This window comes from Salvelinus fontinalis, chromosome 32 (genome assembly GCF_029448725.1).
Source record: "Salvelinus fontinalis isolate EN_2023a chromosome 32, ASM2944872v1, whole genome shotgun sequence".
Classification (NCBI taxonomy): Eukaryota; Metazoa; Chordata; class Actinopteri; order Salmoniformes; family Salmonidae; genus Salvelinus; species Salvelinus fontinalis.
The window spans coordinates 23,459,025-23,472,236 of NC_074696.1; the positions used below are offsets into that span (position 1 = coordinate 23,459,025).

A 13,212-nucleotide genomic window follows, 5' to 3' on the forward strand; every position below is an offset into this window, starting at 1 on the left:
TTTAAAATACATTGTGGTTAAGGTAGAGTATGATTTCATTTAATAATTCAATTTGAATTGTTTTAACACCAATCATAGTCAAACTATCGCAAACTGTTTGACTTGAAGAAAAAAAAATGTAAAGAGCCGTTTGGGAGCCAAAACAGTCGGCTCTTTTTGGTGAGCTGAGCCGAACGAGCCGGCTCACTGAAAAGAGCCGGAATGCCCATCACTACTGGAAAGATAGAGGTTGGTCTATGATGTGGTTCAATTTGTCTGATTGGTTGTGTTCTGCTGTGCCACGTGACTTTGAGCGAATCAACTAGCCACCTGTCATGCGCAACTGTTGCACTTGTCCACTTTGTGATTGAAGAGCGGAGCAGAGGTTGAAGAACCCATCGACTAACTGTTACCTGGACTAGGCTAATTTAAACGGTCTAGTTGAGCATTTTGACATTATGCATTTACTACAAGGTTAGCAGATAAAGGTAGTTATCCACAGTCTCAGTACAGCACGGTCCACCAATACAGCAAGTGAGCTAACTAGCTTGCTAGCTAATCCTCTGGTTCTACAAGATGTCTATGAGAACACTTCCTCTAGTTTTTATTAACCTCGGCGGAGAAATGCTCTATATTCTGGACCAACGTCTTCAAACTCAGAATACCGCCAATGATAATACACAGAAAGGTAGTCTGTAACTAGATTAGCATAGTTAGCTACTGAAGGCAGGTTAGCTGCGCACACAGTAGGCTCCCAATTAATCCTAACCCTTTCTAATTAGCCTAACTAGTTAGATGACTAACCTCAGTCACACATGCATAGGGGAAACCTATTCATCTGGGCCAGGGGTAGACAGCCCTCGTCCTGGAGTCCAAATTCATGTTTTGGAAGACCAGGTGTTGAATTCAGGCAATCATTGAACTGATCAATTAGCTCAGTTGGTCAGGTGTGGTGCCTAGTTGAAACTAAATCCTGCGGCACTCCATGAACAGGGTTGCCTACTCCTGATCTGGGCAATTCTATGGTAACGGAGTGATGCTGAGACTCAGATTTTTTTCTTTAAAATGTATGTCAAACAAAAACCAATGATTGCAAAGTTAAACAAACAACAAAGCACTATGCTCAATGACTACTGTTAACAATTTCAACAGAATATTTTACAAAAACACACTTACTTGAAGAACAGTGCAGATGTAAAGTTTGGTAACAGAATGACTGTTTGTGCTGTCATTTTGTTACCAAACTTTGCATCTGCACAGTTCAAGTTTAAAAAAAGTCTCAGCATCACTCTGTTACTTTGCCAATCTTTAAATGTATGAGTTAATTGCAAGTATCTTTGGTGTAGTAGCAGTTTGAATTTAACCATCTTTTTCCCCCCCTCAACATATTATATTTTTGCCCTCCCTGACACGTATTTCCCTAAACATCACTTTATTGCAGGTGTATGGTCAGATGACGACAGAAAAAGAGGTATCTTCCTAGCTAGTCAGATCCCTCTCCCATGTATCCTAGCTGTAGCCTATATTCTGTACTACTGTACTATTAGTCAGTGTAGCCCTAGGTCCAATACATTAGTGAAAAATGGGACTGGTTCAGAAAGCTTGTTATACAAGACAGCACTGCAATTCTATGATGTTCAACAATCTTATATATTGGGCATGTGTTGAATTTATAAAATTAATTATTGCTGTCATATTTGCAAATTTTTTGGATTCCTTTCTGTACCTCCATTTTATCACCTTTATTTTGTATCACCTAAAATGCATTCCTAACCAAAATGTTTGACTTTTTTTACATTTTTGTTTTGTTCAAGTCCTTAATAAATTAACTGTTTCTGTCTGTCCTATCATATCTATAGTTATGAATGACATCATAGCCACCATGTTCAGTAAGGCCTTTATGGAGGAACTGCTGAAGCCTCAGGACCTCTACAGTAATAGGGCTCTGAGAACAGTGCTAACACGACTAGCCCATGCCTCCATCATGAGGCTCAACCCCGCCAGCATGGATAGGGTAGGCAACATACAGTAGACTAGATGCCCTAATTCAAATAATCCAAGCTTAGAAATTACTTTATTATTTAAAGCCTCCATGTCGTCTGTTTACTGTAAATCGTCACTGTATGGCTAATAAATCACTTTATTTCATGAAAATAACTCAAAATATATTTTTTTGCCAGTGAATTTACATACACAGCCCTGATTGGCGGATTGAATCAACCCTACCCCGCTTACTCCTTCAAAGTAGGAGGATACATATGCAAATAAAGATGACTGGTCATTGGTCAGAATAATCAGATCAGATTGTGATGTCATGCTATGGGCCAAAAACTCCATCCCACCTGAGCAGGCTGAAATTCTAGGAATTATTTTCAAAAAGCTCTTTTACTAAAGGGCATTATCATAATTTTCACAATTTCAGAGTGTTACGTCAACCTCATAGGGTGAAGAAGAAAGAAAAAAAGGGAAAATACGTTTTTGACTGCACTGCCCCTTTCAATCTGCCCCTTTAAATCAGCTGTGTAGTGCTAGGGGAAAAACTAAAGCTGTGTTCGAATACCCATACTAACATACTGTGTACTATACTTAATGAGTATATACTACATACTATATTAGTTCATTTAAACGAATGGTATAATTTCAGTTGAGCGTACTAGAGCTTCGCCTGTCTACTGGAAGTTGATACGGTTTCTATGAAACCTCTTGCTAGCTTGTTAGCATAACAAATGACTAGCTGAACATTTTACGATTTCGGTTGTGTTCGTAAATTCAATCCGGAGTGCCAGAGTGCGCTCTGGGCGTTTGTAAATCTAGAGTGTTGTCAGATTCTGTTCATAAATTCGGACCATTCAGAGCGCACACTGGAAGCTCTGGCCAAGGGTTGATCCGAGCGTTCAACGGCAGTCAAGCACCCAAGCTAACTGGCTAACATTGGCTAGCTACTTCCAGACACAAATGAGACTGAGAACACCTCACTCTGACTATTTTACTCGCCCTAGCAGAGCTGGTTAGGCTGTTTTCATGTTGTCTAGAGCGTTGATGACTAACTATGCTGCTGGCAAATTTTTAATTATGATCCCCCCCCCAATGTTTACTGACACCGGCCATATTCAACGGGTGTTGAGTGTTCGTAAACTCATCAGTTATTCGAGGCGAGAGAGCTCTGAAATTGGCGTAGAATGATGTGAATAATCAAGTCAATAAACGTTTGGTAGTTAGTTAGATAGCAGATAGCTAATAATACTGCCTGGCAAGTTCGATGTATTAGTAGCCAACTAACGTTAGGTAGCTAACATATCGGTACCTACTGCTGTAATGCTATGTGGTTCATAAGGATAGCGTAGCTAACAAATTGTCAGCCAACACAACGTGTAACGTAACTTATTTGAAAAGTCATTACTTTTTTACATTGCTCAACATTTTAAAATTTTTCATAATTGGTTAAAGCAATGAATTTGTATCCGATTTTGAAGGACTTCGGCTGCATATTTTCCGCCATTTTCTTCAAATCTGAAAACGTGAAGCCATGCCCATTTTTGGAAGAATTGCATTATGGGCCATACAAGCACGGCAATAGTGTCCACTGCAAGTATACTTCGCATTTTGGCGAATTTAGTACGACATCCAGGAACTTTTGGCATACTAACTATATCCATACTATGACCAATAAGCATACTAAACTCAGCAAAAAAAGAAACGTCCTCTCACTTTCACCTGCATTTATTTTCAGCAAACGTAACATGTGTAAATATTTGTATGAACATAAGATTCAACAACTGAGACATAAACTGAACAAGTTCCACAGACATGGAATAATGTGTGTGGGGGGGGGGGGGGGGGGTAAAATCAAAAGTAACAGTCAGTGTCTGGTGTGGCCACCAGCTGCATTAAGTACTGCAGTGTATCTCGTCATGGACTGCACCAGAATTGCCAGTTCTTGCTGTGAGATGTTACCCCACTCTTCCACCAAGGCACCTGCAAGTTCTCTGACATTTCTGGAGGGAATGGCTCTAGCCCTCACCCTCCGATCCAACAGGTCCCAGATGTGCTCATTGGGATTGAGATCCGGGCTCTTCGCTGACCATGGCAGAACACTGACATTCCTGACTTGCAGGAAATCACGCACAGAACGAGCAGTATGGCTGGTGGCATTGTCATGCTAGAGGGTCATGTCAGGATGAGCCTGCAGGAAGGGTACCACATGAGGGAGAAGGATGTCTTCCCTGTAACGCACAGCGTTGAGATTGCCTGCAATGACAACAAGCTCAGTCCGATGATGCTGTGACACATCGCCCCAAACCATGACGGACCCTCCACCTCCAAATTGATCCCGCTCCAGAGTACAGGCCTCGGTGTAATGCTCATTCCTTCGACGATAAAAGCGAATCCGACCATCACCCCTGGTGAGAGAAAAACGCGACTCGTCAGTGAAGAGCACTTTTTGCCAGTCCTGTCTGGTCCAGTGACAGTGGGTTTGTGCCCATAGGCAGTGATGTCTGTCCCGTCTCTCTGTAGGGCTGTCTTCGTCGTCTCACAGTACGGACATTGCAATTTATTGCCCTGGCCACATCTGCAGTCCTCATGCCTCCTTGCAGCATGCCTAAGGCACGTTCACGCAGATGAGCAGGGACCCTGGGCATCTTTCTTTTGGTGTTTTTCGGAGTGAGTAGATAGGTCTCTTTAGTGTCCTAAGTTTTCATAACTGTGACCTTAATTGCCTACCGTCTGTAAGCTGTTAGTGTTTTCACAACCGTTCCACAGGTGCATGTTCATTAATTATTTATGGTTCATTGAACAAGCATGGGAAACAGTGTTTAAACCCTTTACAATGAAGATCTGTGAAGTTATTTGGATTTTTTAAAATTATCTTTGAAAGACAGGGTCCTGAAAAAGGGATGTTTCTTTTTTTGCTGAGTTTATATACTCAATTCACATCACTAATAGTGAGGTTAGTATGAGTATTCGAACACAGCTTAAATGTGAACCACTGCGGCCTATCCCTTTTAGCCTCAACCACTAGGCCCGTCAACAGGCCCCTTTCAAATATGAGGAGATTAGAAAATACTGGTCATGCCATCTTATTTTGCATTTAACATACTGTAATTTGTGTTTTCTTTTGTCTGCTGTTTTCTGTATAGCTTTATGAATTGATGGTGATGGCTTTCAAATACCAACTCCTGCTATGTCCACGTCCCAGAGACCTGCTGATTATTTCATACAATCACATAGACGCCATCCGGGAGTTTGTGAGAGACACCCCCAGTGTTCTCAACCAAGTGGACGAGACACACCGAAAGATCATTGAGGTAGGGGCCTGTCACTGGCACTCTATTCCCTATATAGTGCACTACTTTTGATGAGGGCCCATATGGCAATTATTTTATTTTTTTACAAAAAAGTATCATGTTCGAGTGATCCGTGTACATGCTCGCAACAAAAAGCCCTGTAGCAGAGAGCTATACACTGATATCGGGACCTTGACAAACTTAGCACTGAGTAAGTGTTGACCATGAGAACACAAGATTGATGGCTATAGCTATACTCAACAAGTATATTATACCTCTGGCTTATTCTATCTAGCTCTATTTGTGATATTTTTCCTTGCCTCTTTAGCTTGCTAGGTAATCAATCGTCTGACACCTGTGATGATGTACACAATAGCCATCTGATTACGTGTTTCCTAATTTACATGAGCTGCATCTGGAGTCAGATGTGATCTTATTTACTTCTATGTAAACAAAACGGTTTCTGATTCGGAACTGCACACACAACTTTTCATGACATGATTGGGAAATGGGTTTATAGGGCTCTGGTCAAAAGTAGTGCAATTTTTTAGGGAATTGGGTGCCATTTGGGACGCAGCCTGATTCATTGTGACAGATTACATGCATGCTTTATCTAAACTACAAAAAAATGGCCTTAATCTGCTGTCTCGCCCACATCCTGCTTGTAATGCCAAGCTAAGTCTGATGTACCCTTTTCTACTCTTCCTGTTTGCTAAAGGTGTACACACCCTTGTCTGATGGGGAATTTCAACTCCTCCGACAAACGCTTCTCATATTTCTTCAAGACATGCATGTCAGGGTAAGTCCCTTTTTATCTTTATCGGCTGTTGAAAACTAAATGTTTCTGTATAAACATTTTAAAAAATCCATACAAATAAATAGTATTTTGACCGATTCTGCTGTTGACAAAAACAAAAACAAATATGAATGCTGTCTCTGACAGGTATCACTTTTCCTCAAGGATAAAGTGCAGAATCCCAATGGACGCTTTTCTCTCTCGACCACAGGCCCAGTGCCCCATGGGACAGAAGTCCCGGGGTTAATCAGGTAAAATACTTGGCAGTAGCCAATGTGGAGTCGCCAGAAAACGCTAAGATCTGTTTTTCAGGGATATAGAATTTTCAACATAACTTCCATTTCCCCTGAAAACACTGAAGTGGGAACTCTGCTCAGGCATCTTTCTATGCCTGCTACGTTAGGTTAACTTGGCAGTAACGCGAGGTGTTAAACATATTTGAACCGCTAGTTCGCGGATCAACTACCTGGTCTCCATGAGTAGTGACTGAGAGGTCATATAGAAATGCATTGTAAAGGCCAAGAGGAATTGTATTGACGGTCATGCATCGCATGCTACAGTTAGTGGTAGTATTTTGCTAGTCTGTTCCTTTTTTTACTACTTCCCTTTTAGATGCGTTTCAACCTGAAGACATCAATGTAACCAATATGAATTCAGGGTTTCATCTCTGACTTCCTGTTATCCCAGGATGTTTAGTAGCAATGGGAAGGAGTGGAAGAGGTGGGAGTTCCCCACTGGAGGCAGTTACACCAGCTCCATCCGAGTGGGCTCCTTTGAGCGGTTTGGAGATAGAGTCATCCGAATTGGGACAAATATGTAAGTAGCTACCTACTGCACCTGGCATGGAGGCTCGACCATTAAAATGGCAAAAAAATCCTGGAAAGGGAGTCGTAAATCTATATTAGCTGTTTGTTTTAAATCGATATGTATCTGTTGAATTCTAACAGGTACAGTGTGACTCAACCAGAAGAAACTCACACATCCAAGAACTACTCTCAAAAGGTAGAACTCTGAACACACTTCATTCCACTTAAATCGCCCTCATTTTTGTCATCAGGCAGTATGTATCATGCATCTCAAAGTAGGGGTGCTGATTTAGGATCAGTTTAGCCTTTTAGATTACATTGAATAAGACTACATGGACAGGTAGGACCTGATCCTAGCACTCCTACTCTGAGAGACTTGATCCAAACAACCCCAGGTGTGCATGCTTACAAGCACAGTAAAGACTGCCCTCTTGAGGCACTAGCACTTACTGTACATTTGAGTCATTTAGCAGACAGTTATCCAGAGCAACTTACATGATTTTTAAAAACTTTTTCATAATGGTCCAACGTGGGAATTGAACCCACAACCCTAGCGTTGCAAGCGCCATGCTCTACCAACTGATCCACACAGGACTTACTCTCCATGGGGGGGTAGTAAACCCAAGTAACCCAAATTGCAACCCAAATGGCACCCTATTCCCTATATAGGGCCATTTGGGACGCATCCCCACTATATATACTTATTGTTCCACAGGCGAACTCTGAACCCAACCCTCTGGCCAAAGAGGAGCTGAACCTGCTGGCTCAACTGCTGGGTGGAATGAAGGTTCAGAACCGAAACACTGAAACAGGGTTCCGGGTCAACCTCTTTGCCACAGACCAAGAAGAAGAGGAGGCGTGAGTTCTCTTTCACTACTAGTGCCTTAGTTCTTTGTTTAACAGTGATTGTGATGCACATTGCAGCATCTTGATCATCTATAATTTGGTTTGATCAGAGCAAGTAATTGATATGTGTGAAGGAATGATCTTTGTCTTCTACAGTGGAGCATCAGGAGGGAATGGGGATCAGTCATTCCAAGTGATTAATATTCAAGCAACACAGGTATGATGGTATTGAGTAATTTCATAGCAATTACACATACCGAATGCGATCTGCCGTTCATCTGGCGTTTGTTCGCCGCAGTGTGTTTTAGAGACCGTCTGACTGCTGACATTTTCAAGCGTTTCTACATGTAGATCGGTTTGCAAATTACGGCTGGCACTCTGTTCAGAGGTGCTAAGTACTCTCGGCAGGCAACCTAGCATCAGACTGACAAACCAAAGATCACCATGTCATTGGTGTGTATTCCTGCTCAGCTCTCTTTTACAATCTCCACTAAACCCCCTTTAAGCTCAACAGCATATCTGTATCAAGCAACAATTGTAGTTCATTATTGTACTGATTATGCATCAAATGAAGTGGGGTTTTTTTCTCTCTCAGGACGTGCAAGTCAACACAGAACTGGCTCGGATCGCGGGAGAGTTTACCGGGGAGCCGGAACAGACTGAATCGCCAGCGGGACCAAGCAACAAGGGGGATAACCTGCTGGCCATGATGGATGAACTTATTGAACTATAATGTTGATTATGATGAGGTTTTGGTGGGTAGAGCTGTACAATCAGTATTGTAGTTTTGGCAAGATGCCTATTGTAGTTTGGGTGCCTAATGTTACTGTGGTTATCCACTATACTGGAGCTGGTCAATCAATGCTTACATACACAAACTCAACATTACCTCTTAGGCCCGTTTGTTGGACAAAAGTTGAATCACGTATTACATTAGTCAATCTTTTCATCCCTCTGGTGGTGCTATTCTGGTTTGTAGATTACATCTTAAAACAAGTGCAAAAAGTGAAGTATAAGACTGTAAAAATAAATGAAAATTATTGTAGATATGAATAGCTGTTAAGTTGTATATTTGTAGTGTAGATGATTCTATGAAGAAAATCTTGTGTATATAGAGAATATTTATATATAGTATGTATGAGTTTTATTTTTGTACTCGGTGGCACTTCATATTTTGGTAAATGATCTACCAGTCATTGAATATAAGAAGCAGTTGTCTTCAATAAACCAACACTCAAGCATCTTTTTCCACATTTGTATTTTTGTAGATTTGCACAGATCATGTTTTCTTTCTGAAGGATCCTCAAATCGCCAGCAGGGGGAGTAGTAACAACATGCCAGCAGAGCCATGTATTTCTAAAAACATGTTTTCTTGTTAAGTGATGTTCTTACAAACATAGATGGGGTTACAGTACAAAACAGCCTTTGTTTGTTACAAAAACAAATGTGTAAATGCTTAAAATTATGTTCGCTTGGTGAATTTAAAACTACTCATCTGTTAGGAAACCCACAATAAAAGCAACTTTTCTGTTTCATGAGGTGTGCAACAAAGGGAAGCTACACTACATAACTAAAAGTATGTGGACACCTGCTTGTCAAACATCTCATTCCAAAATTATGGGCATTCATATGGAGTTGGTCCCCTTCCTTTGCTGCTATAACAGCCTCCACTCTTCTGGGAAGGCTTTCCACTAGATGTTGGAACATTGTTGCGGGGACTTTGCTTCCATTCAGCCACAGGAGCATTATTGAGGTCGGGCACTGATGTGGGCGATTAGGCTTGGCTTGCAGTTGGTGTTCCAATTCATCCCAAAGTTGTTCAATGGGGTTGAGGTCAGGACTCTGTGCGAGATGGTGAAGCGTGATTCATCACACCAGAGAACGAGTTTCCACTGCTTCCGAGTCCAATGGCGGCGAGCTTTACACCACTCCAGCCGACAGTTGGCATTGTGCATGGTAATCTTAGGCTTGTGTGCGGCTGCTCGGCCGTGGAAACCTATTTCATGAAGCTCTCAACGAACAGTTCTTATGCTGACATTGCTTCCAGAGGCAGTTTGGAACTCGGTAGTGAGTGTTGCAACCGAGGACTAATGATTTTTACGCGCTTCAGCACTCGGCAGTCCTGTTCTATGAGCTTGTGTGGCCTACTACTGCTTGACTAAGCCGTTGTTGCTCCTAGACGTTTCACTTCACAATAACCACTTATAGTTGACCGGGGCAGCTCTAGCAGGGAAGAAACTTGACGAACTGACTTGCTGGAAAGGTGGCATCCTATGACGGCACCACACTGAAAGTCACTAAGCTTTTCAGTAAGGCCATTCTACTGCCAATGTTTGTCTATGGAGATTGCATGGATGTGTGCTCGATTTTATACACCTGTCAGCCGAATCCACTAACTTGAAGGGGTGTCCACATACTTGTGTATATATAGTGTACATAGATTTTAAGTGCCTATAAATACTTTAAAAATTGTGTGTGTGTTCCTTAAGTAGGTGTGAGTCTCAGAGCTCTTTGAGAAAGTCACCCCACTGAGGTTTTTCCTGGTCTTCCAGCCAGTGTGGGGGCCAGGTAGTTTTGACACTTGGTCTGTCCTTCATCATAGAGTAGTATGCTCTCAGTTTGGGGTAACGCTCTGCTGACAGCCCAGAGCGGAAGGCGTAGGCAATGGTGGGGAAGACAAGGACATCAGCCAACGAGAAGGCTTTTCCTGCCAGGTAAGAGCCTGCATCCATCTTCTGAAAGTATCCCTCCCACAGTTTAATTTCAATCGCAAGGTTATCTTTGTTCCTCTTGATAGCAGAGTCATGTCTCTCTCCCTGAGGGACATAATACTCATAGTAGACCACATCACTAAGTTTCTCGTAGAAGGTTTGGCCCTCAAACATGCGTTGGTACATCAGGGCTTGTTCGGCTAGACCCTCAGGGATCATCTGGGTCCCCTGGGACCTGAACTGGTTTTCCAAATACATGCATGCTCCATAGGACTCGTTCACTATGCAGTCCCCGTGTTTGAATGTAGGGAGCTGTGCCCGGGGGTTGAGGTCCATGACTATTGTAGATTTGTGCTCTTCTTTATCGAAGTCCAACAGCGTCTGGTTGTATCCCTGCAACATTTTCTCCTCCAGAGCGATCATAACCCGCCAGCACGGAACCGAGAAGGTGCACCAGAGAAGTGTCATGTTATTGGCCATGATTGTAGACACCGCAGAGAAAGAAGCGAGGAGTAGTCGACTTGGTAGTGTTGTTCAAGACGTTGGCAAGTTTCGAAATACATGGGCCCTGCGTGGCAGTTGGCGGTGACGTAGACGACACAGTTGTGAAACGTCATCAAACTGCTCCGGCGGTTTACTTTCATCCTCAAGTTTGCTCCGTTGACATGATTAGCTGCGAGGTTCTTCTCTAAGTACACTTAACCTTGGTTTCTCCTGAATGTAAACGAATCAACCAAAATGTACGCTCGCTTCTTAGCTTTGACAAGCTTTGTGTAAAGTCCATGTTATCTAGCTTGTGTTGTTGTACCTCTAGTCCATCGCGCCACTACAACGAGTAATCTAGCTTTGTCGCCTTCCATTGATCCTTTAGGAGATTCTTTCTCTATGCTTATTGACTTGACTTATATGTATACTTTAGTAACCCACCAAAGTAAAGATGTTGTGCTGTACCGTGAGAACATATTTATTTGTGCGCACGGTGTCGCGTTTTTCCAAAATAGTAGCTCTGGTCCATGCGTCAGATGGGAATGCAGATCCAACGCGTGCACCAGAGCCTTCTATTTAGAAATATAATGTATGATAGATCTACCCATAATGCCGTTTTTGCAAGAAACGTTTTGGAAACGAATCAATATCAAGTTCTTACATTTTATACACAGACCCTTTCCTCCCTCTCCATAGTCTTCCCTGGCTGTATCCTCAACTTAAGCAGGACCAATGGAGGTGTCCCATTCGATCAGGGAGCGCACCATAGCAGAGAACAGCCTAGTGATCCTTCTCCAGGGGCTTCAGGGGGAGGTAACCACCGTGGACCTGAGGGATGAGAGCACGGCGAGGGGACGTGTGGTCAACGTGGACGCCTTCATGAACGTGCGTCTGGAGGAGGTGAATGATTGGTTGATTTTTGGGTGAAACTGTTTTTGACATTTAGAAACAATAATGTGAAAGTACAAATAACTCCAGAGGATGACACATGGATGTGTTAAATACACGTTTTTCCAATGTTAACTCATAGTGATGATGATAATGATATGTGTTGCACAATTTTGCACAATATTTATTTATTCTATGTGGAAGCAGCAGCACATTCTTTAATTGTCCAAGACGATTTTCCCCTTTGGTGACAATAAAGTATATCCTAATCCTTCCAATGTGGTCCTCGACCACAGGTGCTGTACCGGGACCGCCGCGGCCGGCTCAGTCAGCTGGCCGATCTGTTTATCACGGCCAGGAACGTGCGCTACGTCCACATCCCCGACCACGTGGACATCATGGAGACCATACAGACCCAGCTGACCAGGATCAGACGCGTTCGCAACTTTGCCGGCGAGAAAAGGGGCAGGAAGGAGTATCTAAAGAAAAAGAACTGAACTTGGAATGGTGGAGGACGTTGTGTTGGCCCCAAGGGGCTGACCTTTTCTGACCTGAGTTTCAGCTCCTTGTCACTCATGGTCATCCCAAACGTGTGGCTTGACAATGAGCAATGGAGTTGGCAAGAGCACAAACAGATCTGGGACCAGACTGAATTTATAAAATAATTGAACTTGAAGAGTGTTATTCTCATCCACGTGTTGGCTTTCTCTCTGTCTGTATGTGGTTGGCTAGCAATTGAACCAGGGGACGAGGTTAGAAGGGTGGAGGTTGTGTTGCCCCAAGGAGCCTTCCATCACCGCTCATTTCAAATTGTGCAATTTCTCCTTGTTTCATGAATGAAATTGTGACTCCAGAACAGAAGAATATGAATTTGAATTGATTCTCACAAGTTACAGGTGTCATCCTTGAGTCTTTATGTTCATAATGCTTTAACATTATAATTCACAGAGGGTGACAGGTTCTCCTCTTATCCAAGGAAAGAAAACAACTAAAGTTTAAGAATGTCAATAGTTGGCATTGTAAAGACTTTTCTTTGGTAAATAAGACTATTCTTTTTGATGCTTAAGTGTTTTTGATTCTCGTTTTGCTCCACCTCTTGTTGAAATACTTTGAATAAACATTCCTTTTTTAAAGAAATCATTGCATTTTCAGAAAACAAAACTAATTGAGTAATTCCAAGCCATGCAATCTTAAGTGCTGTTTGATAAGATGACAAGATGTGTGATTGCTATATTTTGTTGGTTAGATTGTCCTTTTGTCTTGGGGAAAACTGGTTTTGATATAGGCACAATGCAATTTGGTTTATTGTGAATCAATCAAATGTATTTATAAAGCCCTTTTTACACCAGCAGATGTCACAAAGTGCTGTACAGAAACCCAGCCTAAAATCCCAAACAGCAAGCAATGCAGATGTA

General features: G+C 42.3%; 3 protein-coding genes across 4 annotated transcripts; 2 read left to right on the forward strand and 1 right to left on the reverse strand.

Annotated features, from left to right (window-relative positions):
- Positions 1-314: 314 nt before the first annotated feature.
- LOC129830949 (protein OSCP1-like) lies at positions 315-8,953 on the forward strand. Its single transcript, XM_055893813.1, has 11 exons — positions 315-667; positions 1,421-1,450; positions 1,839-1,993; positions 5,118-5,285; positions 5,983-6,063; positions 6,208-6,311; positions 6,748-6,876; positions 7,008-7,062; positions 7,582-7,724; positions 7,869-7,929; positions 8,308-8,953. Exons 1-11 carry the CDS (start codon positions 556-558, stop codon positions 8,443-8,445), a joined length of 1,176 nt encoding a protein of 391 aa, XP_055749788.1. The 5' UTR covers positions 315-555; the 3' UTR covers positions 8,446-8,953.
- On the reverse strand, positions 8,954-10,996 carry LOC129830947 (glutathione S-transferase A-like). The gene has a single exon (XM_055893809.1). The coding sequence runs from the start codon at positions 10,901-10,903 to the stop codon at positions 10,214-10,216; it is 690 nt and encodes a 229-aa protein (XP_055749784.1). The 5' UTR covers positions 10,904-10,996; the 3' UTR covers positions 8,954-10,213.
- Positions 10,997-11,034: 38 nt separating this feature from the next.
- lsm10 (LSM10, U7 small nuclear RNA associated) lies at positions 11,035-12,934 on the forward strand. 2 transcript variants are annotated; one of them, XM_055893811.1, is made up of 3 exons: positions 11,035-11,115; positions 11,606-11,809; positions 12,094-12,934. In XM_055893811.1, exons 2-3 carry the CDS (start codon positions 11,642-11,644, stop codon positions 12,292-12,294), a joined length of 369 nt encoding a protein of 122 aa, XP_055749786.1. In that variant the 5' UTR covers positions 11,035-11,115; positions 11,606-11,641; the 3' UTR covers positions 12,295-12,934. The 2 variants fall into 2 exon arrangements, with proteins under 2 accessions (XP_055749786.1, XP_055749785.1); XM_055893810.1 differs by having other exon boundaries at positions 11,051-11,163.
- Positions 12,935-13,212: the final 278 nt, after the last annotated feature.

What these genes read in the sequence shown, in the direction of transcription:
- lsm10 (XM_055893811.1), top strand. Translation starts at nt 11,642, where the DNA reads ATGGAGGTGTCCCATTCGATCAGGGAGCGCACCATAGCAGAGAACAGC. An exon ending in TGAACGTGCGTCTGGAGGAG is followed by an intron (nt 11,810 to 12,093) that starts GTGAATGATTGG and finishes CCTCGACCACAG; the next exon opens with GTGCTGTACCGGGACCGCCG.
- LOC129830949 (XM_055893813.1), top strand. Translation starts at nt 556, where the DNA reads ATGTCTATGAGAACACTTCCTCTAGTTTTTATTAACCTCGGCGGAGAA. An exon ending in TTCAAGACATGCATGTCAGG is followed by an intron (nt 6,064 to 6,207) that starts GTAAGTCCCTTT and finishes TGTCTCTGACAG; the next exon opens with GTATCACTTTTCCTCAAGGA. An exon ending in ATCCGAATTGGGACAAATAT is followed by an intron (nt 6,877 to 7,007) that starts GTAAGTAGCTAC and finishes GAATTCTAACAG; the next exon opens with GTACAGTGTGACTCAACCAG.
- LOC129830947 (XM_055893809.1), bottom strand. Translation starts at nt 10,903, where the DNA reads ATGGCCAATAACATGACACTTCTCTGGTGCACCTTCTCGGTTCCGTGC.